The sequence below is a fragment of the Thermobia domestica genome, chromosome 18 (genome assembly GCF_964235325.1).
Source record: "Thermobia domestica chromosome 18, izTheDome1.hap1.1, whole genome shotgun sequence".
NCBI classification, from domain to species: domain Eukaryota; kingdom Metazoa; phylum Arthropoda; class Insecta; order Zygentoma; family Lepismatidae; genus Thermobia; species Thermobia domestica.
In genome coordinates, this window is record NC_137471.1 from 176936603 (window position 1) to 176964203 (window position 27601).

Sequence of the window (27601 nt, forward strand, 5' to 3'; positions counted from 1 at the left end):
TTTAGTCAGAATTATTAAAAAGAACTTTATTTAAATAACGTAACTGCTTTATTGTACATTATGAAGACTGAGATGTATAATACAGAAATAAATAATAAATTAATTAATGCTGTTCTTTGTTAGTAAATTGTGTTCGTTCTCTATTTTCTTTTGAATCTCTTCCTACACTGAACATAGCAGATGAACTGAATAATAAGTTGGTTTGTAATCAACAACAACAGTTGAAAATGTATTGATAGTCCTGGCAGAGCGAATCAAGCGACGGTGGGCACTGAAGACTCGGTGGGCATTTAACAGGTATTGCAGCTGAAAGAAACATAACATTTGATATAGTTAATGTATGCTAGTTTTGGTTAAATCTATGATATATTTAAGTATGACTTAGTAACTGCTTAGGCGGAAACAGCTCGTCTGAGCTACGGTCAGAAGATCAGACAAAGTAATGTACATACATGATAAGATAGCTAGAACAAAGAAATTCTTGAACATATATACGGTGAAACCTGTTAACTTGGCTACTTCAGTAAGTTGGCCATCTATCATAATTGACCTAATTTCTAGAACCTGCATTTTTCCGTGAGATTGCAATACTTATTATTCTGTAAGGTCTATGTTGGTCTCCATTAAAGGAACGTTATTTTTAATCTGTTAATGAGAAATTGACCCCTGTGTGTTGGACCTCTCTTCATTTCTTAAAAACCTATTTAGATAATCTTTTACTGTTTCGAGAAAGGTCCACGTCTCATATAGACTCGCTGCTGAACGGGACGCCAAACTCACAAATCAAATCAAAATTAAACTAGAGACGAGGCAAGAATGGAAGGATACATGAGGTTCTCTGCGGCTATCTTCAAGCCGCAATATTGCATTTTGTTCAAATAATTTAAAAGAGAACCGTAGCATATTATACCATTTTCTGCCATTACGTGTTCTCAAAAAGACATCAATGCAGTTATTTTTGCCCAACTTTATGACCATTTTTTCTTTTTATCTTGCAATGCCACAATCACAATTTTTATCACTAAGTATTTTTGCTACAAGCATGGAATAAATATAAATTACAATATATTGATATTAGGAACGAAAACTGACATTCAAAGGAACAAAAATTGATCATGATTTCATTATAAAGAGATATTATAAGAGGAAAAAATAATCGAACTGATATCTTTTGAGAACATGCGCAATCACGAAGTAATATTTGCTATTTAAAAATTTTGCAAATATGATGGTGGTTATAGTATCGTAGTATATAGTTGCCAATATGCCGTCTTTCAATACGGAAGATTAAAATAATTTGTCTTGCCATAATTGTTCCTTTTCCAGATTTCATTCACAGGCTTTGGTTTCATATTTTCTTCATTGTTCCAATTTATTTGGATGTTTCCAGATTTTTGAACTAGTCTGTGTAGTATAATGCACAACTCTCTCTCTCTCTCTCTCTCTCTCTCTCTCTATATATATATATATATATATATATATATATATATATGGAAAAATAAAAATAAAAAAAACTGTAATCGTAATAGCTAAATAGTTAATTAATAACATTATGTTCCGAATGCTGGCAAATATTCGAATTAGGGAAGTTAGTACAAAGGTACATTAGCTGATGGTTCTAAGTAAAAAAAAAAAAAAAAAAAAAAAAAAAAAAGAGTTGTGTATGTACTAGAACTTGTGTATTGTTAAATACAAGATTTAAGATTGCCAAACATAAGAAATCACTTGTCCCCCTGGCACCCGATACACTTGGCTATAGCTACAGAAGACATTGATACTTTAGAGCCATGAATATTTTCCTTCTAATGGTTTGAGTTATACGTTAAGATGTACTATGAACTCATATATCTTCAATATTGGAAAGGAATGATCAGTGGCGTATTTACGATTTTGTTTCGGGAGGAGCTTTGCTAACTTTCGGGGGGGCTTTGCCTGGAAATGTGAAAATTCTGCAAGATATTTCATTTACTTTACTATACTAAGTAAGATTTCGGGGAGGGGGCTTAAGCCCGGAAGCCACCCCCTAAATACGCCACTGGAAATGCTAAATCCATCTATATTTGTAAACTCTAAAAGATGGCTCTAAACTTCAATCGCAACTGTAGAAAAGAACTCTCTAAATCCATCGCATGGTACGGCTTGAAAATACGTAATTTTATTAAATCTATGAATATTACCAATATTTTACTTAACATAAGCATAGATGAATACGTTGCAAAAATAAAACATTATTCATCTTATAAAAGTGATTTTAAATATGATTGTGAAATAAACGATCTACTTCGAAAAGACAAATAATAATTTCATTGTTGGTTAAAGTTAGTTAATAGTTTTGTTGTTGCATAGCCGAGCAACAGATCAAATGAAATATTGTTTCATTCAGTTGAGAGAGTATTCCAAAAATCTTTAGAAGTTATCTGTCTCTGAAAGTCTCCAAACGTGTTAGTTTCTAAATGGGCATCATTTGGAAGAAAAAAAAAATGAAACTGTTATGGAAAATTAACTACAAACTAGAAATTAGTTTAAAAGCTATCACAAAACGCAAAATAAATTATAGTTGTTATAAGCAACTTATACGCGCTTTCGCTGATGCTTCATTAGAAGAAGTAAGACATAAAAGAAATATTAGAGAAACGAACAGAAATTAACGAATGTCAGGCGCAAAACCATTTGGTACTTCCAGAGTCATGTGATATTGTTGCCAGATTGAAAATGAAAAGTGGTTAGTGGAAGAAGATGAAAATCACGGGACAGTACGTTGATAGGATTAAACTTGTATACATATCACAGGACAGTATGTGTGTATGTGTGTGATTGGAATATAGGTATCCCGAAACAGACATGGGGAATGAATTACTTACCTAAAAATAGTGATAACATAATAATATAATGACACAACACCAAAAAAAGGTACAATAGAAGCAGAGGCGCCTCAGATTTTTTTCTTGGAAGAGTTGGGGGGGGGGATGTCCATCACTACAAGATAGTATATATATGTAGGATTCAACCAATGTTATTCTACTCCGGAAAAAAAATGGTAAGTGATTGTAATGTACTGTTACCTATATTACAGAAAATAAAAGGTAGAACCAAATTATTTGATAAGGAAAGAAAAAGTATAAATGAAGTGTAAGATCTTAATCTTTAGGCTACATCAGTCATTTCCCTGTTACACAAACAGCTTTAGTAAGCAAATATACAAATATATGTCGAGTTACCAAGTTTTTCTTTGGGGTGTTCCGGACCTCGTGGATCTCCCACGTAGGTGCACCCCTGAAGAGACGTACTTTCGTTAAATACTTCATTATATAGATGAAAGAAGTAGAAAATAAAAAAAAAAAAAAAAGAAGACAGAAAAGTAGCTACAAAGCGTACATATGTTGTTATAATCGTATTTAATATCTTGTAATATCTTTACTCTACGCTATAAAAATTAAAAGGATCATGCTTGTGATTGCAGCCAGGAAAAACGACTGAATTGTTCAAAAACACTTTCTGAATATGGTTATCATCTACCTAGTACTGAGTTAGTTTCATTCAAATGCATACTCTATAGTTTCTTTCTTCACATAGAGAATGGCGTTGCCTGTTGTTTGTGAATGCATCACAGGAAACGGTTGAATAGTTTAAAATAAATCTTGGAGCATAGTACCTACTTTGAGCTCGGTTTTTATCATGTTAATTAAAGAGTGGATTGTATGAAGGGTAGAGAGATTATTCAAAACTTAAGTAAAAATACAGTATCTCACAAGCCTGTCAAGTTGGGAAGATGAAACTTGATTTATGTAGTTTTCATTAAAAATAAAAGGCCACGTATCTCAAAATGTTTTAAAATTTCCGTTTTAAACGGGGATGCGCATTATCTATAATTTCTTTTTTAACCTTGAAGGCGATATTGCCTGTTATTTGTGATCGTATCACGAGGAAACGATTGAGCAGTTTGAAGTGAATATTAAACGTACTTAGTATATACTTTGAACTAAGCTTTTATCATGTCATTTTCATTAAACGGCGTATTCTAAGGGGAAACAGGCGGCTCAAAATCTATGCAAAGAATAAAGCGTCTCGCGAGCCTGTCAAGGTAGGAAAGTGAAACTCAGTGTTTAAACTCCTCATTAAAAATAAGAGGGCAAGTGTTTCACCAAGGAGGAAGGCGGAGGGAAGTTTCTATAATTTCTTTCTTCACATTAAAATCAATGTTGTCTCTTGTTTGTAATCACATCATGGGAAAACGATGGACCCATCCTAAATAAATTTTGGAACATAGCTCGTACTTAAAGCTGGTATCTAATTGGTTTTCATCATTAAACTTCCATTAAAATGCGTATCCCAAGGAGGGTTCAAATATTTTTCAAAGACTATCAATCTCCTTGCGAAGAACGGATATTTCAGCTGGAACATGTATACAGAGAATGGACCATTTATTTTGAAACTAAAACGTTGATATTTTGTATGACGCAAAGTACAACAGGGACAAATCTTTTGACATTTTATCAGTGACGCAAACCTAACGTAAAGTTATTTTTCTTACAATAGTACAAAGTTATCATCATCGTCATAGGTATCCTGTCATTGGACATTACGCCGCAACTGAGAGTCTTCCATGGTCCACAGCCTTCCGCTAACCTCTTCGTCTTCACGTACGATTTTTCTGCTTTAATATCGTCCATTAATTGCAGTCCCCTTTGTCTCTTCCTCTCTTTTCTATCCCCATACCCTCTTGCACGTCCCTCATGATACAGTTCCTTCTTAGCCAATGTCCAAATCAGTTTCTCTTCCTCTTCTTAATAACATCTAAAAGTGTTCCTTTTTCCTTCAATCATTTCTAAGATCCTGTCGTTAGTTTTCCGCTCGACCCAACTAATTCTTCCCATTCTCCTCCATGCCCACATCTCGAAAGCTTCCACAAGTTTTTCATCATTTTTTTAGTAATGTCCATATTTCTGACCCATACAATACAATATTCCACACAAAGTATTTTATGAGTTTTCCCTCAATTCTGTATTAAAAGTCCACAAAATAGTGTCTTCTTCCTCGTAAAGGCTTCTTTCGCTATTCACATCCTTGCTTTTATTTCCCGTTCACATTTCAGTTAAGTTATATCATATTTGAATACTATGTTAAACGGAAACATACAATCGCAAACTTCTCACTCAGTGCTACAAACCAAGGAAAGTATAGTATCAAAAGCATTTTAGTGATCTGTACAAATATATTAGTGGAAGTGAGACTGTTGGGGAACGCACATCTAAAGTACATTAGTGCCCAATAGTGTCTAGGGGATCTGATGGATTTCGATACAATAGGAACAAAGTTACAAGGAATTGAAAATTTGACGTTTTTCAAGAGCCATTTTTTTAAAACTTAGATACTCATAGCATACAATCATGTAGATAGTTTCCAATGGACAAAGATGTCTAGAGTAATAAGACATCTCAAAACCGTTCCCAAGGGTTTGTGTACAAAACCTCGCGACCAGAAATTCGCTGTCCTATCTTTAATTAGCCCTATCTCCGTAATAACCCCTTTCAGCCCTCACTTTTTGTTTACTCTTCGATTTTATTTTTATTTTGCCTTATTATTCTTTTTGACTTAACAAATGAAGTACAACCGTCAATTTGTTTGCGGATGTCATATTTAGAGAATTATGGATGAAACATTTTGCGTGCACTAGGGTTGAAATACGTATGTAAAATACAAAATAGCATTAATCCAAAAGATCATAGTGATATACATAGTAAAAGAACCTTAAAACACATCACTAAAGCAGAAGAAGGATTTATTACAAATAGTTTGTTTCTCCAAGAAAAAAACAGCTTACGTGGTTGAGCTTCGTTCATCGTGATAGTCCCTGCAAGTACTTTACAAGAAATGTGCGTAGCTTCCTGACAACAGATGAAGCACCAGAGAAATAGCGGAAAGTGATTTAGACAAGTTCAAAGAATACTGACATGAAAACACAACCATTTTGAATCCTCCAGAGTAATTATACAGTATTAATCTGAAAATATGATGTACACAAATGTTACCACCAGGTCTGAAACGGTTAAGCGTTTCCGACCAAAGTCTTGTATTTCTTGTAAATGTCTCTCTTGTATTGAGGTCCTGAACACGTATGTGAAGTTTAACGGTTGTTTTATTCATTATAGTCACCCTATGAGCAACTCCATTAAGTACCTTTAATTAGCCCTGTCGTCATAATTAAGCGTTCCCGACCAAAGTCGCAGTAAATATCTTCTTGTATTAAGGTCTTTGCTTTACTTTCTTGTAATATTATAGCATTTTAGTTATTTTTAACTGCAACAAGTTTTCAAAATTAGATATTTTAAACAACAGTTCAAACTTTACTAATCTTTATCATATCTCTAAGACCGTTTGACATGTCAAATCTAATGGAAACTATATATATGTAACCATATATATAAAACTTTATGTTGAGTTGACAACACTGTTATTCTAGTGTTATTGTAGAATGTATCAAACAATGCGCTTCTCTTAATATTTGTATCGTGCAAAATCTCGGCGATTTTTGTCTATTAGTTTAAAATTAAAAATGGTGTTTTAAGATAAATGGCTCATTCCTTACACAAATAAAAGTATAAATTATGAGAAATTATAAAAAAAACAATAAATACTGGTAATTCTAATAATAATTCTAGCACAGTAAGGTAATATAAAATTTTCAGAAAAATAGTTACGTATTATAATCATAAAGTTCCATTTTAAACGTATTTCTTGTATGAACTTCTACATTTGTTTTTTTTTTTAAAAAAAAAGAAAAGAAAAATCAACTATTCTACAAGTAATTCGATTATCAAGAAAATATGATCTTCAAATGACAATCGATACTTCTCGTTAAAAGGTAATGTAAAAATAAAAATTCGAATAAGATTAAGTAAACAAAAAAACTAGTTAGTTCCAAAAAATAGAGCCTTCTTCCTCACTGACGTGAGTGACGACGTAACAATGATTATATCTAGGTGGAATGTGAAATTATGGTATTTTGACGAGTGTTCCGTTTTTTCATTCTACTAATATGATCACCCTATCTTAGAAGCCAATATGGGGTCAGACCTGACGCTTCTCTGTTACTTCTCTTTGTCTTTCTTTCTTTCTTTTTCTCTCTGCCTGTTGAAGCATTTCCGATAACATTTATAACAAAGTAACAGCTTTTCTATATTTAATTATTTATTTCGTTATAATGCTTTTAATAATTTCCGGTAAACATTTTGTAAGTTTGATTGTATAATGTTAACGAATATTGCATCTTGGATCAAAGCTGCATTGTCAACTATCTATGATTAATCCAAATGTTACATATGAGGCCCATAGCTACAGGTTAGCCATGGGAACTCAGCCCCTCCTCCTGCAATCATTTTCTACTTCTTTGAAACTTTAATTTATAACGATACGACCATAATGATGTTATCAATGATCAGAGGCGCAATATCATAATGATGTAATAATATTATCATATCAATCTGTACCTGTTTTAAGAATGTGATCAGAGGCGCAATAAGTGAGCAGGAATATATATTGAAAAAGAAAAGGTTTTGTTGATTAGGTTGTCATGGATATATAATAGGTTGTCAAGAAGATATGGTTGTTAGGAAGAAAAATATATTTTGTGATGTGGATACTTATCGTCAGGTTTTGGAAAAAAAAGGAAGTGTAAGATTTTAATATATCTTATAAATAGTCTTTGCTGCTAATATTATTTAATAATAATATAGAAAAATATAGATTTGTATTCTCGTTATAAATTCTTTGTTTTACATAAATACGAAGAGCAGTCAAAAAGTTCGCTGAATGTTGTTCTAGTTTTGTCCTTTGTGTTGCGATCACAATGAACCTTGTACAGTAGTTAGGTTGCCTAATTATGAATTTAACAAGTGTAAACTAGTCATAACATGCAGCGTATGACAACTGTAGCTGAACGGAGAAGTATGTGGCGATCAGTTGGAACAATTTCACAGATAGAGCAAAGCGCAAAGATCAAGTTCATGTGTAAATTGGGGAAAAATCTGCTTTCAGAGATTTTGATAGCTTTAAAAATAGTCTAGCACCATCGGATGTTTGGGTCTTCCCAAAGCTAAACGGGCCTGAAAGGTAACCGTTTTGCTATCGTAAAGGAGGTCAAAACTAACGTGACGTCTGAATTTCGGAAGATATCAAAAAAAGGACTTTCGACGGTGTTTCCAGCAATCTCAGGAGCGATAGAGCAAGCAAGTGTATGTGTTCCGAAGGTGGCTACTTGGAAGGTGATTAAGTAAAGAGCTATTACAAAATTCTGGAAACTGTTTTGATTGCTCCTCGTATATACGTTCACAACATAAACAGTGAAGACATTTAATAGCTTATTACGTTGTCAAGCAAACAAGAAGTTCCGATTGTCAAGTAAACAAGAAGTTATGGAGCAGAATAGGAAACCCAACTTAAAATTTTAGTATTTCTACCTCACTGTTTCTTCGAGAGAAGGCGACAGTGTTTTCTGTCTTCTTTCTTTATTTTTCTTTTTTAACTTGATCGTTCTGTTATCGTAGTGTGTTCTAATAGACTTTACAACAACTTCTTCCATCGCAGAAGAAGATATTGATTTTTTCATTCCTTGTTTTCACAAGTACTAGTGTTTTGTTGCCGGAAGCAACATTTCATTTATTATATTAATGTGGCTGCTTCGGTATTTCTTTTTCTTTTTTTTATGGAACTCCAGATGGTTTAGTCTTCTTTAGGTAGGTATGCTTTATATTCATTTAATAGAATCAATTTTCAGTTTTCAAAACTTGTTAAAAACACATTAAATTATGCTAATTGTTCAATATGATGTAAACGCTGTTGTTTCTATGTAGCTTATTAAGAAAAATCATGTTTCACAGTAATCGCATTTATAAACTAAGATACTATGAATGTAAGGTGAACTCAAGTTAGCACCCAAAGTATCTTTTCCATGTCTTTGTATTCTGGTGACGCGCTTGGTACAAATCAGTGTATTTACTGTGAATGTGGACTTAGAATACTTTTCGTAGACATTAAATGTGAAAGGTTGGATTTTACGTAAAAATCTTATGTGTAACATATAGAATCTCGGAAGAATTTCAAATACTAAGTTCATCAATGTACAAATATGTTGCAGGGGTCATAATCAACAATATGTAACCTTATTCATAGAAATAAGAGAATATATATATATATACTGGAAACTTTGCAGTACACTGAAAAGTACTCTTCTACTGCCAGGTACTCAAGTTTTACTTTGCTGCCTCTGAGTAATCTGCATTTTTGTAGAAGTATTTTAGAAAATAAGATTACATTTCCGTCAGAAATAAGGTAGTTTGAAAAGATTGTATTTCCATCAAAAGATTTTTTTTTTCCTTAGAAAAGAAGGTAACAATTCCATTAGGAACACTTTTTTTTTTTTTTTTTTTTTGCTAAGAAAAGAAGCTTACAATTCAATCCGAAACTATTTTTAGAAAAAAAAAAACGATTTAATTTGCATCAAAAATTTTTTTTTTAAATTTCCTTTAAAAAGAAACCGTATTTTTTTTAGGAAAGAAAATTTGTATTTCCATCAAAAGCAAAATGTATTTTATTACGAAAAGAAGACCGTATGCTCATCAAAAACAAAGTTTACTTTTAGATAAAAGTATTGTTTTCATCAGAAAACAGTTTCTTTTTAGAAAAGATTGTACTTTCATCAAAAACAAAATATTTTTAAAACTCGAAAGAAATATAAGTAAAAAGCATAGTACTCACCCCAAACCAAAAACTTCCTCTAAGAAGCTCTTTTGTAAATTACGATTTCTGTTATCAGCTTATCATTTCGAAGCAGTAAATTTAAACATGGATGGGTAAAAACAAGGTTAAAAAAGAATAAAAAGTACGAAGTAAAAAAATTTTTAGTCAAATGAAAGCTAACAAACGTTGTTTCACCACTTACTGTTACTGTTCACTGTTCTTGTTTACTGTTTTGGTGTTTCCTTCCAACCGAAGGAAATACATGATAACAAGATCACTTTAAATTGTATTTCTGTCTCCTCTGTCTAAATTAAGTGCAGGTCTCTCTTTATGAATATAGTAAGCTTCTTTAATTCTATGTTCTGTCATTCTTTTTGCTTTCTCTACCAAACGTGAATTGGTAATATTGTGGTTGTTCTCTGAGGTGTGCTGGCAATTCGGACAACTGCGGGATTTTGATATACGAATGTGCTCGGCCATTCTCGTATAAATATTCCTCTTCGTTTGACCTATGCATGTTTTATTGGATTGACACTTAGCAAGATAAATACCACTATGTTTTTGAGGGTCAATGAAATATGCTTTAAAATTTGTTAGATATTTCTCTTAAACCTTGATATTATGCTTTTGTAATATCTTCTTAACCTTTGCAGAGACGTGTGAGAACGCTAATCCATTTGTCTATTTCAACTTGTAGTAGCGAGGACTGGCGATTTCCTGTTGTACTTGCATGTACCATTTCAGTAATAAAGATTTTTAAAAACCATTTTTTGTCCAATTTTTTATCAACTTAGAAAGTTCGTTACTGAATTCTCTCTGTCCGTCTGTCCGTCTGTCTGTTATTTGCGAATTTTTCGATTTTGAACCTTCCATTCGATAGAGCATCAAAAACTATCTGAGAAAGTGATTTAATTTTTCGCGTCACTTTTCGCGTTCCCGAGATATTGGCCAAAAAATGGCCGATTTCCAGAGATTTAAGAAGCCATATCTCGGGAACCGTAAGTTACAGAGAGATGATATTGGTGTTGATCAATACCTAAGAGGATGGTAAATATTTTGGTACCAAGTAGTAACCAGTGGCCACTGCCCAATTGGCCATTGGTTTGGCCAGTGGCGACCAATTAATATCGGTACTAAAATATTTACCATCCTCTTAGGTATTGATTAACATCAGTATCATCTGTCTATGAGTTCCCGAGATATTGGCCAAAAAATGGCCGATTTCCAGAAATTTAAGAAGCCACATCTCGGGACCCATAAGTCATAGAGAAATTATATTGGTGTTGATCATGGTAGAAATAAGATAAGGTAAACCCACGCGCAGCCCCTCCATTCACGTGACGTCACCTTCGACACCAAATCACTGACCCTCCGAGCAAGATACTATTGTCGCGGCCTCTCAGTTGACAGGTTGCTAGTTGTATTTCTATTAAAGATTTTCTACGTTTTCTTTGTTTTTAACATTTGGTTAATTTGTTATACGCTGTTGTGTATGGCATTTTCTATGTATAAATATTGTATTTTGTACTGTGCAACTCATCTGTATTTGTTACATTAGACCTAAATTAATTTATGCAACAATTTTATTTGCTTATCGAAGTGACGGCCAGTACAGCTGTTTCCCGTTAAAACTACAATGATAATTTTATTTCAGCTATGCAGCACGTGACTATCTTTTGAGATATGTTCTAATTAACTACGCACCTATTTTCCTAGCACTCTGGAGTACCGTATGGGGAAAATAGGATTATAAAAATCGAGCCTCGTGCGGTGTAAGTCAGGCTTTCATGGATCAACGCACGTACATTCAGCTTTCTGCTTATTAGGCATGTTATAACTTGCCAGGGCGCCGAGTAAATATGCAAAAACAATTTGCATATTCATAAATAGTATTTGGCGAACCCGAACACAATTTTAATGTAATTATTCAAATAATTTTCAGAACCAAGACTGGAAATCAAATTTATCTTGTCATAAATTTGATTCCCCCAGCATTAACTCTAAAAGCTTTAACAATGCCCTCAAGCGCTGTGTATGGTTGTAAAATGAACACAATAGAAAAGTTGGTGAAGAGAATGCCAAGTTCCATTTATTTCCAAAGCAGGAGGATTTAAGCAATTGTAAGAATTTTACCAAATGAATGAATACACTGTATATGTGTTCTTTGCCACTACCACTTTAAATACTGCTTTTGACATTAATTTGCTTATTATGTTTCTCTCTATATATAAAAGAACAAGTCCTGACTGACTGATTGATCAACGCCCAACAGAGCATAGAAAAAAAAAGCATTTTTGGAAATGCGAAGGGGAAGGAGAGAAAGAGGGGTGGAAATTATTATCTTAAGATCTCTATATCTTGGAATCTTTGAATGTTAAAGACATGAAGTTTGGTATATGAACTTAAATTGGCATTTAAAACAATTATACACATCTTTTAGCGTTTTGTGATATTTGGCCTAGACGAGAAGAAAAAGAAATGAGAATGAGAGAGGGGTGGGAATTACAATTAAGTAGTATAATAAGATGTCCATATTTGGGAATCTCTTAAGCTTAGAGACATGAAATTCGATATTTGGACTTCTCATTTTAAATAATTAGATATATATGTAAGCGTTTTTTGATATTTGCCCTAGAAGGGAAGAAACCAGGACGGTTATAATTGGACAGCCATATCTCGAAATCCCTTAACGTTATTGGCATGAAAATTGGTGTTTAGGTTTTTAAAACACCAATTGGTGTTAAATTTAAAACATTTAAAGATATGTTTCTTAATGTTTTCTTAGAAAAAAAGAAAAAGGGGTTAGGGTTGTAATTAGTAAAATAAAATGTCCATTTCCCGAAATCTTCCTAGAGTATAAACATCTTAATTAATTATGTATTTCAGCGTGTTTTGATATTACCGTTAAAAAGAAAAAAAAAAAAAAAAACACGGGAAGAAAATAGTTGCAGGTTGCAATTGAAGCAATTAGAAAGTAAAGGTGGTAGGTAACAACTTGTACAATCCGGGAAAATTGACTTTCACAACTATGTCCGTTAGCATACACCCTTCATCGTTTCCAAATCTCTTCACTGGGACGAGGACTCACTAAATGATGTGTTATGTGGCATGACTAACATATAACACGTGCATGAACCGCCAGAATTCAACGTTTCGAAAAATGTAATACCTTCATCCTAAGCGCTTCAATTGTTATAATAAGATAACAATATCTCAAAATTCCTTGAGATTATAGTTCTTAGGGATATGAGAAGTGAGAGGCCGTGGGAAAAGCAAATGCAGGGGTCTGGGGGCGAAGTCCCCGGGTAAACGAAGGCTAGTTATTCAATAAAAAATCTGAATTAGCTAGACTTTATTTTTCTACATGCCGGTTTCTGGGTATTTGTTTGCGAAGCTCCAAGTTAATCACGTAAATTTAATGCATATGCGCTTATTTTCTAATATTCAGCAGTGGTTTATAAGAGAGTATTTTGGAATCCAAATTTATATTTAAATTCACATTTTTTTTTCATTATTTATGTTAATTTTGTTTGCTTTATCAGGGTAATAGAAAATAATTTATTCGAATATTTTCATAGCTCTGGCTTCTGTTATCCAATAATTTCAATCTTTAGCAACTCCCTTTAATGTGTTAAGTGTTTCATCTTTTCTAATAATCCTATTATTTCTTAAAATTATTTGTTTAGATAAGCAGGGAAAAAGAAAGAAGTATTGTTCCTTTCATTTTAATGAAGAATTAAAGTACAACAATATGCAGAAAAAAAAAATGCTCTTGCCAAGGAAATTAAGTCAAGATAGTTTAATTGTTTTTTTCCTTATATCAGAAGCATGGGTATAAGCAACGACCATCCTGATTCTCTAGGATTTAAGTACAGACTAAAAGGATATATATAATAGGAAAGATTCTGATGCTTTATTTACTCACCGTAAAAATGTCAAAGCTATCGAAGAATCTTCTACGCAGCAGGAAACAGTAAGATCTACATTAATTGAAGATATATACTTGAAAAACTCCGTAATGTATGATGAATTATGTACAGCAGTGCAACTGTTGATGTATATTTTACCAGAAAATGAAAATGAAAATGAAGATCAAATATGTTCATTAAATTAGCATGACCTTGAAGAACAGTCTTGAATTTATATCTGGGCGGGTAAGTTTCAAATTTAAAATCAAATATTCACAGTTCCCTGTCGAAGAACCTGCTGCAATACAACTGGACAAAATTAATCTCAAAAAGAGGACTGACATTTCTATCAAAGGAATCTATCTGGAGACAATCAAAGTAGCTAACAAATATTTTCTTGGATATCTCCAAAACGAATGAGAATTTATCTGGAAAGAAAAGGAGCATCATTAGAAAATTAACGGTATCATGAAAAATGGATTTGATGATAAGTGTGAACCGAAAGTTTTAACATATTTTATCCGACTTAGAACATACATACATAAGAATAAATGAAGTAAACAAGGAACTGAAAAGTTCTTCCTCCAAAAGAATATTTTACAAGAAAATTAAGAAAGTGGTGAAGTGAGAGAATTAAGAGTTCAGTAAAAAAAAAAAAAAAAAAAAAAAAAAATGGTAAATGCAAGTGGATTAGGCCTACTGGGGATACCATTTAAGAAAAAAAAAAAAAAGACGGACAATACTTCTAAGGTTGTGGGCAAAACTTGTCTCTATATACATAGATGAAAGTTAGATTCTTTTGATGTAATAAGAGTATATTGAAATACTTGATTTACCCTACTTTTCTTTTTATGTGCAATTTTTAAAAAATAAAATATACTCCCATGAAAGAATAAAATTCCAGTAATATAATAGGCATCTAAATCTGGAATAGCAAATAGACACCTTGAAGTCAGGAGAAAACAGTAATTTCACATTGAGATTCCAAAGAGAACATACGGGAGCAAGCAGACGACAGCGCGACTCCTTTCCCGAGCGTGTGTCGAAGGTGACGTCATTGCGCGAGTAGGATGAAAACGCGTTCGCTGATGGACTTACCTTGTCTTATTTCTACCATGGGTGTTGATCAATATCTAAGAGGATGGTGAACATATTGGTACTAAATAGTAACCGGTGGCCACTGGTTAACAGACCACCGTTCCTCAGATATTTTCCAAGAAAGTTCGAATTTCGGGAGATTTAAGAAGCCATATCTCGGGAACCGTAAGTCATAGAGAGATGATATTTTGCAAATATTTGCGAGAAAGAGAAGTTTCGGATAAAAAGATTTATATGTAGGAACAAACAAAGTTACCCTTCCCTTTCCATTCTTTTTAAGTTCGTTTCGGCAATGCTCTTGGAGCATTCTCAACTAGTTAAATATTGAATTTCCTGATTAAGATCAACAGGAAGGTCTGAAAGTAAAACGTTCTCCTAAAAAAATATTTGTAAATGTTAATTTTTGAAGCCATGAGTGTGATGATTTGAAACTAATGTACTTAGTACCAGCAGAAGTTTTGCGATATACCCAACTAACATACTTGTTAGCATGTCTTTTGATAGTAACGTCAAGGAAGTTAAGGGCTCCATTTTCTCCGAGTTTCATAGTAAACTTAATCTTGGGATGTGTCTGATTGAATTCATCATTTAAAAAAAAAAAAAAAAAAAAAAAAAAAAAAAAGATCTTGAGCATCCTTATACGGAATCAAGGTATCATCAGAATACCAAAAATATCTGATGTGGGGAAATTTTGGAAGAATGTTTTGTTTCAAAGATGTCCAATACCAAATTTGAAAGTATTGGTAAAAAAGTATTACCGATAGCCACTATCTTGTCAGAAGATATCTTTAAATAGGAAAACGTTGTTTCTCAAACAAAAAACTATTAATTGGGAGAGTAACTGAATTTCACATGGGTTTATTTTTAATTTGAGTAAAGACCTTCCACTGCACGCAAATCCAGTTCCACCAATATTGACGTGTACATCTCCACAACGCCAAAAGATGCGAAGTGGATAAAATCGCGCCAAAACATGCCATGTTTGAATTCCTTTGTCATTGGTGATTCTATTCAAAACAAAATAGAATAATTTAAAAATCTTATTACTTTCTATGAAAAACAAAAGTGTTTTGAAAAATTAGATTATATTTTCATTTTAAAATAAATGCGTTTTGAAAGAAAAGACTTTTTATCAGAGACAAAATATTTTGGGATATATATTGCATTTTAAACAAAAAATAAAGCATTTTAGAAACTAAAATTTTCACTAAAACATAAGCTGAGATGATGGCATAACTTCAGGGAGATGTTAGATGAAAACTACACAGAAGGAGTTTACTACTTCAAACTCTGTTGTTAAGTGAAGGAAAAGATGTTTTGCCCATTTCTTGATTGGGAGGTTTTATATTTTGTCATATTCTGCTAATGTTGAAGTTACGAACCAGATATATTATTCAGGGAATGTTATTTCAATACTAAAAGTTAGAAATATTGCACTGAATTAGAACAAAAGTTTCATTTCTATCATTGAAAGCGACCAAAGATAACAAATTATTTACTAACTACGAAATTAGAATCTGGACACTAACATGGCTCCAAATCGGACCACCTGAGTTGCTGGTCTTTTCTTGAATATTTTTTCCCTGTATTTCATTTCCTCCTTACGTAATAAAACATTCAGCGAAAGTTCTTCAATTTCTGACTTTGTGGTTTAAAATAATTTTCTATGATTCTCTACTGAATATTGTAGTAGCCTGTTTTACCTAAACTCATTAACAAGTTAGTTATATACATGGTGGGCACAAAGTCGCTTTCCCCAAAACAAGTAAGGAAAGAAGAGAAATAAGCGTTTATTTTTTGTACTAGAACTGGTGCTACTGTGCCTCAGTGTGGCTGGGACTGGTACTAAACGCTTTATATTTAGTATCGGGGGATATACTTGAGTGAACAACAAGTGATGAGGTCAAAATGTACGCATTTTGCAAGATAAGGGCAATTAGTGGAGGCGGCGTAAAAGGTATGGAGTCTTACAACTTGCAAATTGCCTTCCGTTTATGTATATTGTCTCCCAGTGTGCATATATAATGCAAGGTATATCGTAGTAAGACGACCGGCATCTAGCCTGAAACTGGGGCCCCGAGTTTAAGTGTAGGGGCCCTGCTTATGGAAAATTAATGTAAAAAAAAAAAAAAAAAAAAAAGACTTAGGCATGCGTTTAAATGAACGTTTTAAAATATTATCAGTTATCCAAAACTCTGCCATCGAACAAGAATTAGATTGACTGTTTTTTTTTCTTCGAAAATGAATACAAGACAAATTTATTATACACCGTTATCTTTTGACTACTCTGGCTTAAAATTGCATTGATCGTGAAATCAGCAAACAGAAGACGATTTTGGCGTGGCAGATCCGGATTCGATTCCCGGCTGGAGCTCATGTGGTTCAGATTCCACGTTAATCAGTAGGTCCACGTCTTGTATAGTCTCGCTGCTGAACGGGACGTTAAACTCAAAATCAACAACAAAACAGAAGAGTTCCATTTTCGTGGAAGACCAGGAGTCAATTCTTGTTCAAAGCTCATTTGATTCGGATCTTCATGCAACCTCCGAGTTGAAAGCATACGTCGAACTACAAAAGTAAATAAATATGTAAAACATGCTTTTTCCAACTTTATGATAAATGAGCGTTAACTTTTTATATGTCTGTTACTTTCAAATCAACTTACCACGTTTATCCTCATGACAACCGCAGCAATATCCATGAACAATGGTTGCATCCGCAGCACAGTTTGCCGGGCAATCCTCAGAACTACCACAGGCAACCTGCGTTGACTTCAAAGTAGCCTTGTTAGAAGGAAGGGCTAGAAAGGAAATGAAACAAACGTTTTCGTAATTTACTTTAATAAAATACGACAATGCTGTTAGTTATAATTATTAATGGAACGTAAAAGAAAAAAAGAAACATGTCAATATAAAATAATACTGATTTGCATATGCTCCTATGATATCAATATTTGCCCTGCAAATTCTCATCTATATTTCAGGCAAAATAATAGATTGCCTTTTATCAGGGATGGTTTCTTGCTTAAATTGCGACAGATGTCCGGCTAATTACATCCTGCAATATGTACTTCAATGGCAAATAATCAAATATTAGAGTGTTGGGCCGCGGCGACTCAGTGGTAGAGCGTTAACCTCTGCTGCATGGGGTTCTTCGCGTGATCCCAGCTCGCACCAAAGTAAACTTCGTGGTGGACAAACACCGTGTGCGTGGGTTTTCTCGGAGTTCTCCCGTTTATTCCCACTTCTTTATTCCACTATTTCACTCATTTGTCATCATCACCGTCTCCTTTAGCCTAACTGGCATAACCGTGGGACGTAAAATTTAAACATTTCATTTAAAATATTAGTGGCATTACCGTTATGTATCCGTTATTAGTTTGATTGTGGATTAGAATTGCCACCTGTCCAGATTTTGGAGAAAGTGTCCTGCGTCCTGATGTGGCTCTGTCGGGACTCAGACTTCCATATTTATTGATAAAGTTGGTAACTATTATTGCATCAAAAGATCCAATATATCTCAATCGAAAATTTTCTTGTAGGTCTTATATCTAGAGAACTAGACACAGTGTAGCCAAACCCAAAGTATCACTTAACTCAGTATGATGTGCTTATAAAAATAAAAAAAAAAAAAAAAACTTGATTTAGGGGCCGTTCGAAAATTTTGTGGCCCCTTATCCAAAAACTAATTATTGGCCATGATCGCAATATTTTGATCCATTTTTTTGATCATTCTTAAAATTTTTGTTATTATCATTACTATTGGAACTTAGTTTTCATATTATTATACAGAGCCTTCAAAATAAGAAGAAACCTCACACAGCGGCAGCCAGGTACCAATGTCCCTGGCAACAGAAAATCTTAGTTTACTTTGTAATTGGTGAAGTTCGACTAATCAATGGAACCTTCATTTAAGTGTGAACAGCAGCAGTAGACCTATAAGTGGAAGCAGCTGAATCAATAATAATAATAAATATTACTGTTCCTACAACAAAAATTATATTGGGATAGATAACTATTTCTTTCCTTTGCATCTATTTTGGTAAGAAAGTATAGGCCTATTCATAGGATATATACTATTAGAATCAGCCGTATCTTATATCATATATATATATATATTGATTTAAATGAGACTTACTTGATTTGAATGATCTCACTTTCCTTTGGTCAATTATATATGAATCGCTCTTTACTATGAAAAGAGTTATATTCGATTATTATGGAAAAAAGAAACGGTGGTACATCTCCCACATCTTGAATAGTTGCTTTAAGTCTCTCTAGATTTTGGTTTTAAAAGGTGGTGAATCACATGAAGCCCCCCCCCAAAAAATGATATCATCGTCATCATCATCATTATAGGTATTCTGCCATTATTGGCAGGTCACTTGCCGCAACTGAGAAGTTTTCATGCTCCACAGTCTTCCGATAACCTCTTCGTCTTCATGTATGATTTCTCTGTTTCGATATCACCCATTAATTGTAGTCTCTTTCGCCCCACCCTCTGTTTCCTGCCACCATACCCTCGATCACGTCTCTTATGATACAGTTTCTTCTTAGTCAAGTCCCAACCAATTTCTCTTTCTCTTCTTAATAATATCTAAAATTGTTCTCTTCTCACCCACCATTTCTAACACTCTCTCATTCGTTCTCAACTCGACCCAACTAATTCTTTCCATTCTTCTCCACACCCACGTTACAAATGCTTCGAGTTGTTTTTCATCATTTTTGCATAATATCAGTGTTTCTGCCCCGTACAGTATAGTAGTCCATACGAAACATTTTATAAGTATTTTTCCCAACTCTTTATTCAAGATCCCACAAGACACTCTTTTCTCACCCCTAAAAGCTTTCTTTGCCACAAAATGATATGGGTGAGTTAAAACCTCATCTTTAGTTTTCGAGAAAAACGAAAAATGAAATGAAATGAAATCTTTGAGTTTTACCCCCCACGGTTATGCCGCTTGGGCTAAAGGAGATGGTGAAGATGAGAAATGAATGAAATGGTGGAATGAAGAAAGTGGGAGGAAACGTGACAACCCCGAGAAAACCCAATATCGTAAGGGTCGGTGGACCATGGATGGGCAACTAGAGACATTTCGCCAAAAATTAGCGGCCCCGCAGCGACGATCAGCGATGGCCCACTTTCGTGTTGAAAATTATACCACCAGCGGCAGAGATGCGACTAAACGCCAATAAACAACAAAATTTCCCCCCAAAACAGTTAAATCGCCTATATGCGTGATTCGTTTACATTAAGGTGTGTCTAAAGCACACAAATAAAAGTACTTCGGGGTGGTCGAAAAACAACCAACCTCATAATTGCTAGGCGCTTATTCTTCAACTTGGCCACGGAGGCGATGAAGAGATCCTCCCTTGTAGAGGGATAAATCGTTGAGGTCTTTTTAATTTGTATAATCAGAGTGCCCTTGTAACCGTGTATATTCGACGATAACCGTTTGCGATCAGATAAAATCCGCTCGCCATGTAATTTTATAACAAAATGACGGGCGTCTTTTTACTTTACTTCATGGTCCTCTCATATTCATTTTCAAATGATCGGCGACAGTTAGCATTTAAATTCATACAATTATACGCACTCATCTCAAAATATTTTTCACTTCATAACGTACAGGTACGGGTTACAATTTGGGAACAATTTGTGAGGAAAAAATATAATAATAACCGCATGAACATGACTGACGATAGTTCATGTTACTCCCTTTGCGATTCTCTTAGACGAATCGAAGAAGCGCGGACCAAAATGAAGTTTTGCTGCTACGCGGTGATCTCTTCAACATCCTGACTGTAGGTATCAGTTTCGACTCGACGAAACCTTGCCGCCAGTGGCACACTAGCGGCAATCGTTCGACGCTTTGATATAGCGACGATCGACATTTACCGGCAAGTGAGCCACTAGGTGCTGGCAACGTTTACGACATGGGAGATTTATAAACTGCAATATAAACGGCAATCAAAAATGATGCACCCGATATCAGAAATTTATTGTGAAATGTAGTAAACATATGGGGCCTTATGCAGAGTCATTCTGACGAGTGATTAGTGCCAAACTAAAGAGTTCGACCAACATATGTTTCCTGCAATAGTCAGGCCTTTAGTATGACTCTAATCATACACTATGTGATCAAAAGTATCCGGACACCCCTCAAAACATACGTTTTTCATATTAGGTACATTGTGCTGCCACCTACTGCCAGGTACTCATTACCAGCGACCTCAGGATTCATTAGACATCGTGAGAAAGCAGAATGGGCGCTCCGGGGAGCTCACGGACTTCGAACGTGGTCAGGTGATTGGGTGTCACTTGTGTCAGAAGTCTGTACGCGAGATTTCCACACTCCTTAATTTCCTTAGGTCCAGTGTGCCTGATCTGATGGTGAAGTTGGAAACATGAAGGGACACGTACAGCACAAAAGCGTACAGGCCGACCTCGTCTGTTGACTGACAGAGACCGCCGACAGATGAAGAGAGTCGTAAAGTGTAATAGGCAGACATCTATCCAGACCATCACACAGGAATTCCAAACTGAATCAGGATTCAGTCATAGGCGTGATGTGAAGAAACTTGGATTTCATGGTCGAGCGAGTGCTCATAAGCCACACATCACGCAGGTAAATGCCAAACGAAGCCTCGCTTGGTGTAATGAGTGTAAACATTGGACGATTGAACAGTGGAAAAACGTTGTGTGGGATGACGAATCACGGTACACAATGTGGCGATGTGATGGCAGGGTGTGGGTATGGTTAATGCCCGGTCAACGTCATCTGTCAGCGTGTATAGTGCCAACAGTAAAATTCGGAGATGGTGGTGTTATGATATGGTCGTGTTTTTCTTGAAGGGGGCTTGCACCCCTTGTTGTTTTGTGTGGCACCCTCACAGCGCCGGCCTACGTTGATGTTTTAAGCACCTTCTTGCTTCCCACTGTTGAAGAGCAATTCCGGGATGGCGATAGCATCTTTCAACACGATCAAGCACCTGTTCATACTACACGGCCTGTGGCGGAGTGGTTACACGATCATAACATCCCTGTAACGGACTGGCCTGCACAGAGTCCTGATTTGAATCCTATAGAACACCTTTGGGATGTTTTGGAATGCCAACTTCGTGCCAGGCCTCACCGACATACATCGATACCTCTCCTCAGTTCAGCACTCCGTGAAGAATGGGCTGCTTTCATCAGAACAATTGATTCTTTCATTGAAAACCCTAGGACGAGGGGAAATACAACAATTCAAACTTCAATTTTCATGTTGTGTCCACTATGAGAACCAAACTCCTTCATGAGGTGTACACTGTAATACTCTACTTATTTATAGCATAAACTCGGAAACCCCCTTTGCGCACGTCACTACTTATATTTGATGTTTTATATAGAACTTTAAAATGAGGAATTCAATTAAAATTCATTATGGAAATCATAGCAAGTTGTATGTTATTTATATAGAACCATAGAATGATATACAGTAGAGTGTTCATCCAGAGTTGTGAGGACAATTGAGGAGATGTTAATGAAAGAAAGTGAAGTCCAGTCAACGAAATCATCAAAAGCGGCTGCGAAACCCGCATCCAAATTCTCAGTAATTTATCGCCGGGCACTTTCATGTAATGACTCTCACACCAATAAAGCGTTGCCGACGAGACGAGACGAGACGAGAAATAAGGTTTAATGGTGTCGTCGTCTCGTAAATTTTGTAGAAGTCTAAATTGTCAAAGAAGCTTTTATCGTCTCGTCTCGATTTTTGTAATCTCGATTTTTATGCACAAAATTTATGCCCCGATTTTTTTTTTAACTTTAATCTAGAACTTAGAATTCTTCCGCATTACGAGTGGTCTATGAAGAGCGTTATATAACAACGTTTAAACCATGTTAATTATTGGAGTGTATTGTGTAATGACTTCTGTATCTTTAAACGTTGATAAATTCTCTTCATTGTGTTCGTACAATTACTTTATCAATCTTTAGCTTTTGTTCTATGAATCACGTACTACGAAAGCAGCCTTTGAAATCTAAGAGTGGGATGAATTAGTGTGGCCTAAAAGTCTCGAGAAATTTTCCGTTTCGTTTCCGAGATAAGAATGGTCATGTTCCTCGTCTTGTCTCGTCTCGAATTTGAAAATGTACTTCTCGTCTCGCTTTCGACGAGCTAGTGGAGTAGCCAGAAAAAAATATCATATGGGGAGGGCTTAATTGCCATGTTGGAGAAACATACATTTATATATATCGTATACGCACAAAGCATAATATATATATTGGCCTGAGAAAGTCTGATATATATATGACATTGGAAGCCAATGTACTGACCACACGTCACCGGATGAAATGCATATACTAGAGTGGTCCAAAATAATGGAAAAGTTTTTTTTTAAGTCGTAATACAGCGGAAAAGTTGCGAATTGGAGAGACTAAAGGAGTAAAAAATAAATAAATAAAAAAAAAAATAAAAAATCGGTTTATGTTTTCTGGTCGCGCACGTGCTCTAAAGTTTGTCGAATTTGAAATAATTCACATTTCTAGAATACTGCTTTTATCAGAACGACTGTGCTGTCAAGCTCAATCATGCCTAACTTCGCACATAAATTAGATTTCAAAATACCTCCAGTTAAGAATGAGTGAAGACGGAGATGTTCAACTGTTCAACATGAGTTTCTTCGATAGTTTTGTCAAATTAGTTTTGTCAATAAAAAAATCTGTTTATAAATATTACTAATGGTCCAAAATAATTTGACCTTGACAGCAGAGTCGTTCTAATAAAACCATCCCTTGACTCAGCACCGAGTGAGTTACAATGAGCTCCTGAATTTCTTAGAATTGACAGCTGTTGCGCGAGCGGAACACCTTAACCGATTTGAAAATTCATGTTTTCTAACTCATTACCGGTTCAAGTAAGATTCGACTAGAGCTATTACATTTACATTTTGACAAGTTATGTCAGATAAAAATATCGTAGAAATGTTAATTTTCTCAAATTCGGCAAAACTTTAGAGCACATGCGCGACCGGAAGATATAAACTGATTCTTTTTTAAACTCCTTTTTATATTCCCCAATTCGCAACTTTTTCCGCCGCTCTATGACTAGAAAAGAGAATTCGGTCCACCCTAATGTATACCATATGACCAGCCAGCCAGAGTCCTTCATGGGATCTTGCGGCACGAACTTCAGTTGAGTTGATTTAAGTTTAACGTCCCTTTCAGCAGCGAGGCTATAGGAGACGTGGACCTACTGATTAATGTGGAACCCGAACCACAGGAGCTCCCGTCGGGAATCGAACCCGGGTCTCCCACGTCAGAGGTGGGTATGCTAACCTCTTAGCCACGAAGGAGCTCAGGCACGAAGTTCAGTATTTTATTTCAGTACACTGATGTGATGCAAATTATAGAGGAACTCCCTCGTACTATATAGATAGTGTTCGCGTGTGTGGCGCTAGAGACTCGAGTTCTTTACCTGCCAGCAACTCATGTGGTTCGCATCCGACGTTAAGCGGTATCTCACGTCTCATATAGCCTTATAACAGAAAGAGACGCTAAACTCAACTCCAACCATCAAACCAGCGAATTATACTAGGAGAGACAGAAATCTCATTCTTTTCATTTACAGTGAACTCAAAGATTGATCAAATTAGGTGCAAATATTAGGTTAAATTCCTTTATGCTACAGTCCATCAAGAGCTATAGCCAGCCAGGTGCCACACGTTCAATTGAGAGATGCGTGGTCAACATATCAGCTTCCAGGCACCATTACTTCTGGCTTTCTGAACTCGAGTTCGCTACCCACTAATTCAGCTAAATTAACTCATAGTCTGGGCCACACTGCAAAATTTTAGTACCCTCCCAGGAATAGAACCACGCATCTCGCACACCGAAGTCACGCCTGCCAACAATTTGATTAAACAGGAGGTCTATGATATAAATATGAACCTTGACCATCCACTTAGTACTGTTCTGCATTCGCGCTCATGTTGTCGTAAATCTTGACGCACATGAAAACGAGCTAACGAGAAAGACCTCGAACATATAAAGAAGACAGTATATAACTAAACAACTGAAACCTTATGTAAGATGCAGGCGCGGCTCAAAGCCGCCTCTGCTAGTTTTTTTTTCTCGTGGACGTGATTCTAAATGGAACATACTCTATGTAGGGACAATTCTTTTTTGAAATTAGTGTACTAAGAAGCAATACTTTAGCTTGGTCAGCCCCTCCTGCGTCACTGTACCATAGACTACAGCTCCATGATTGAAGCCCCTTTCTAAATGGGTAAATTTTTATATATTTGTACATATTTTTGGGCATTACCGGCATATATGGTTTTATGCCCGTTACATATGACGGATGAGTCTCTCGGCGAGCACACTATCCAATAAAGTAAGGAAGTGACCTGGAAGCTAGATAAGATATCATCCCGGCATTTGGCTCATGTGAATGAAGAAAATCCAGGAATAAATCTCACTGAGAATGGCTGGCATGATAAAGCTGTTACATCTTCTCGACTGGGTGTTTCCATATGGAGTAGCACCAGGAGCCGTTCTAAATGGGCTTAGCTTGTATGTTCAAAATAGCATTGACAATACAAAATTGTATTTCACATATGGGGCGTTCAGAGCACAAAGGAGTCAATTCCTATTACCAAAATTTTGCGAAAAGGAGACAAAGTTTGCACGGTAAACTTCAATAATGGGAAAGTTAACACTGCTATTTACACTACAATTAAGAGTTATTTACAATATCTGTACATGAATATCTCAAGTTCTGAAAGCAGCTTCATATAGACATCTTGGAGATTAATTATGTCCAAAATGGCTAAAAAGTAGACTTGATTCTGTTGTACACTGAACTTGTGGGGCCAGTGGCGGATCTCGACCGGGGCAGGGAGGGCCTAGCCTCCCCAGTTTTTTGAATGACAAAAATAATTGAGGCAATATATATATATATATATATATATATATATATATATATATATATATATATATATATATATATATTATTTTTTTTTTTGAAAGTACACTCATGATTATACCTATCATAGTCTGGGTTCTGACTGGACCCCGAAGTTTTTACCTTGTAGATCCTCCTCTGCGTGGGGCCATTCATGGGTTGGTTAACATCCCTACTTGGGTTTGTTTCCGAGCATGGGCGCTCGGGCTCTCTCCCTGGCTCACGAAAATGTATACGTAATACTATAGCAAACCACGTATATTAAATACCAGAGATACCAGGCGTAGTATAGCAACCATGGAGATGGGTCGCCCCTAGAAAATTTTCTTCGGGCGCCACTGTTTCCAAGGCAAGTACCCACGTGACCACGTGAATAGAAAACCCGCTGAGCCACTTGACTACGAAGGAACATTCGGATTTACTCTAATATCTGCTACAATAATCTAGATAAGATATTACTTACCAGGGTTTTCCATTTGTTTTTGTCCATAACTGAAGACTGCATGGAAAACTATTGATAAATATATAAAAACTGTTAATGAAACAACAGGCTTCATTGCTAAGTACATCATGTTTAACTCCTGCTTACTTGGGTAGCTTTCTTCAATTTGTAGAAAATGAATGTTTCTGGACAAAATATGCTGAGGAAGAATGACATCTTTCACATCATGTCAAATAATTCTGATAACAATCAACACACATTACTAAGATAGCAGTACTTTCTTAGTATGTAGGCTACTTAAGTTCCGTTGATTTCGTTTCCTCGTGTGCGAGAAAGTAGACATTGGAACCGTTATTTGTAGTCAGGACTCTATCGAGGAACTGTTGAGCTGGGAGATCATTAAAGACCCAGAGGCACTGGTTCCACTATGTTATCCTATTCTAGCATGTATTATTTTTTTTTCTTTTAATAAAATAACCCTTTACTCATCCTTACCTTTGTATTTGCTTAACGACGCACTGACAATTCCTTCCAGTCTTACTTTCCCTAGGAGGACAATCATAAATATTAGGGCCCCCAGAAGAAAAATGAAAGTTGGGCCCTAGAAAATATGAAATATAAAATTTACCCCCTATATAAATATTGTTATTATTTCTAAAGACCCTAGTTAATGTTTTACTGAAGTAGTGTCCAGAAGGACATGTTTTGTGGCAAGAATGGAAGAAAGTAGGAAGGCTTTCAAAATTTTAACTGGAAATCCAGTCGGAAAACGTCCATAAAGTACACTTAGGGGCAAATGGGAGGACAATATTAAAATGAATTTCGTAGAAATAGGAATCCAAAGTAGAAACTGGATCCAGGTGTCTAAGGATTTAAGTCAATGGAGAGTTTTTGTGGATGTGGCAATGAACCTTCAGGTTCCATAGGCCATAGAGTTAGTTATTTAGTCAGGGTCTAGATGAAATTTATGCTTCGTCTTATGGAAACATATTTTGTTTAGATTATGGGGCAGCAATAGCAGCTTAAATTATTTTCAGTTCTTTCCGAAATGGTATGATGAGCCTATTCCATGCTTCACTAGTTCAATTGAGAGGACAGCATTTGACACAAATTAAAATCTTAATCAATAGGTATTATTTTTGAGGTCTCTAATAGTAGACACTTTACTGAAACGGGCTGAGATAACATTTTAAATTTTTTTCTTCTTTCTTGATGTGGTGATTCTATTCTGTGCATGGAGGCACGATGGCTCTGTGGTAAAGCGCTTGTCTCTAGCTCGTGTGTTTCCGGTTCTATCCCTGGCGAAGTCAGTTTGAGGTGGACAACAACGTGTCCGTGAGATTTCTCGAAGTGCTCCCGTTTCCTCCATTTTCATTCCACCAATTCTTCCGTAATATTACCCTTGCTTTCATCATTTGTCTCCATTAATTTAAAGGATACAATCGTGGGACGTTAAATTGAAAGATTTCA

At 35.3% G+C, this 27601-nt stretch overlaps 1 protein-coding gene across 1 annotated transcript; it reads right to left on the bottom strand.

The window, feature by feature from the left end:
* Positions 1-26335, bottom strand: LOC145675900 (uncharacterized). The gene is made up of 3 exons (XM_081746694.1): positions 26153-26335; positions 17407-17541; positions 1-306 (listed from the first exon to the last, which is right to left on the bottom strand). The coding sequence occupies exons 1-3, from the start codon at positions 26259-26261 to the stop codon at positions 209-211; spliced, it is 342 nt and encodes a 113-aa protein (XP_081602820.1). The 5' UTR covers positions 26262-26335; the 3' UTR covers positions 1-208.
* Between the last annotated feature and the right edge of the window lie 1266 nt (positions 26336-27601).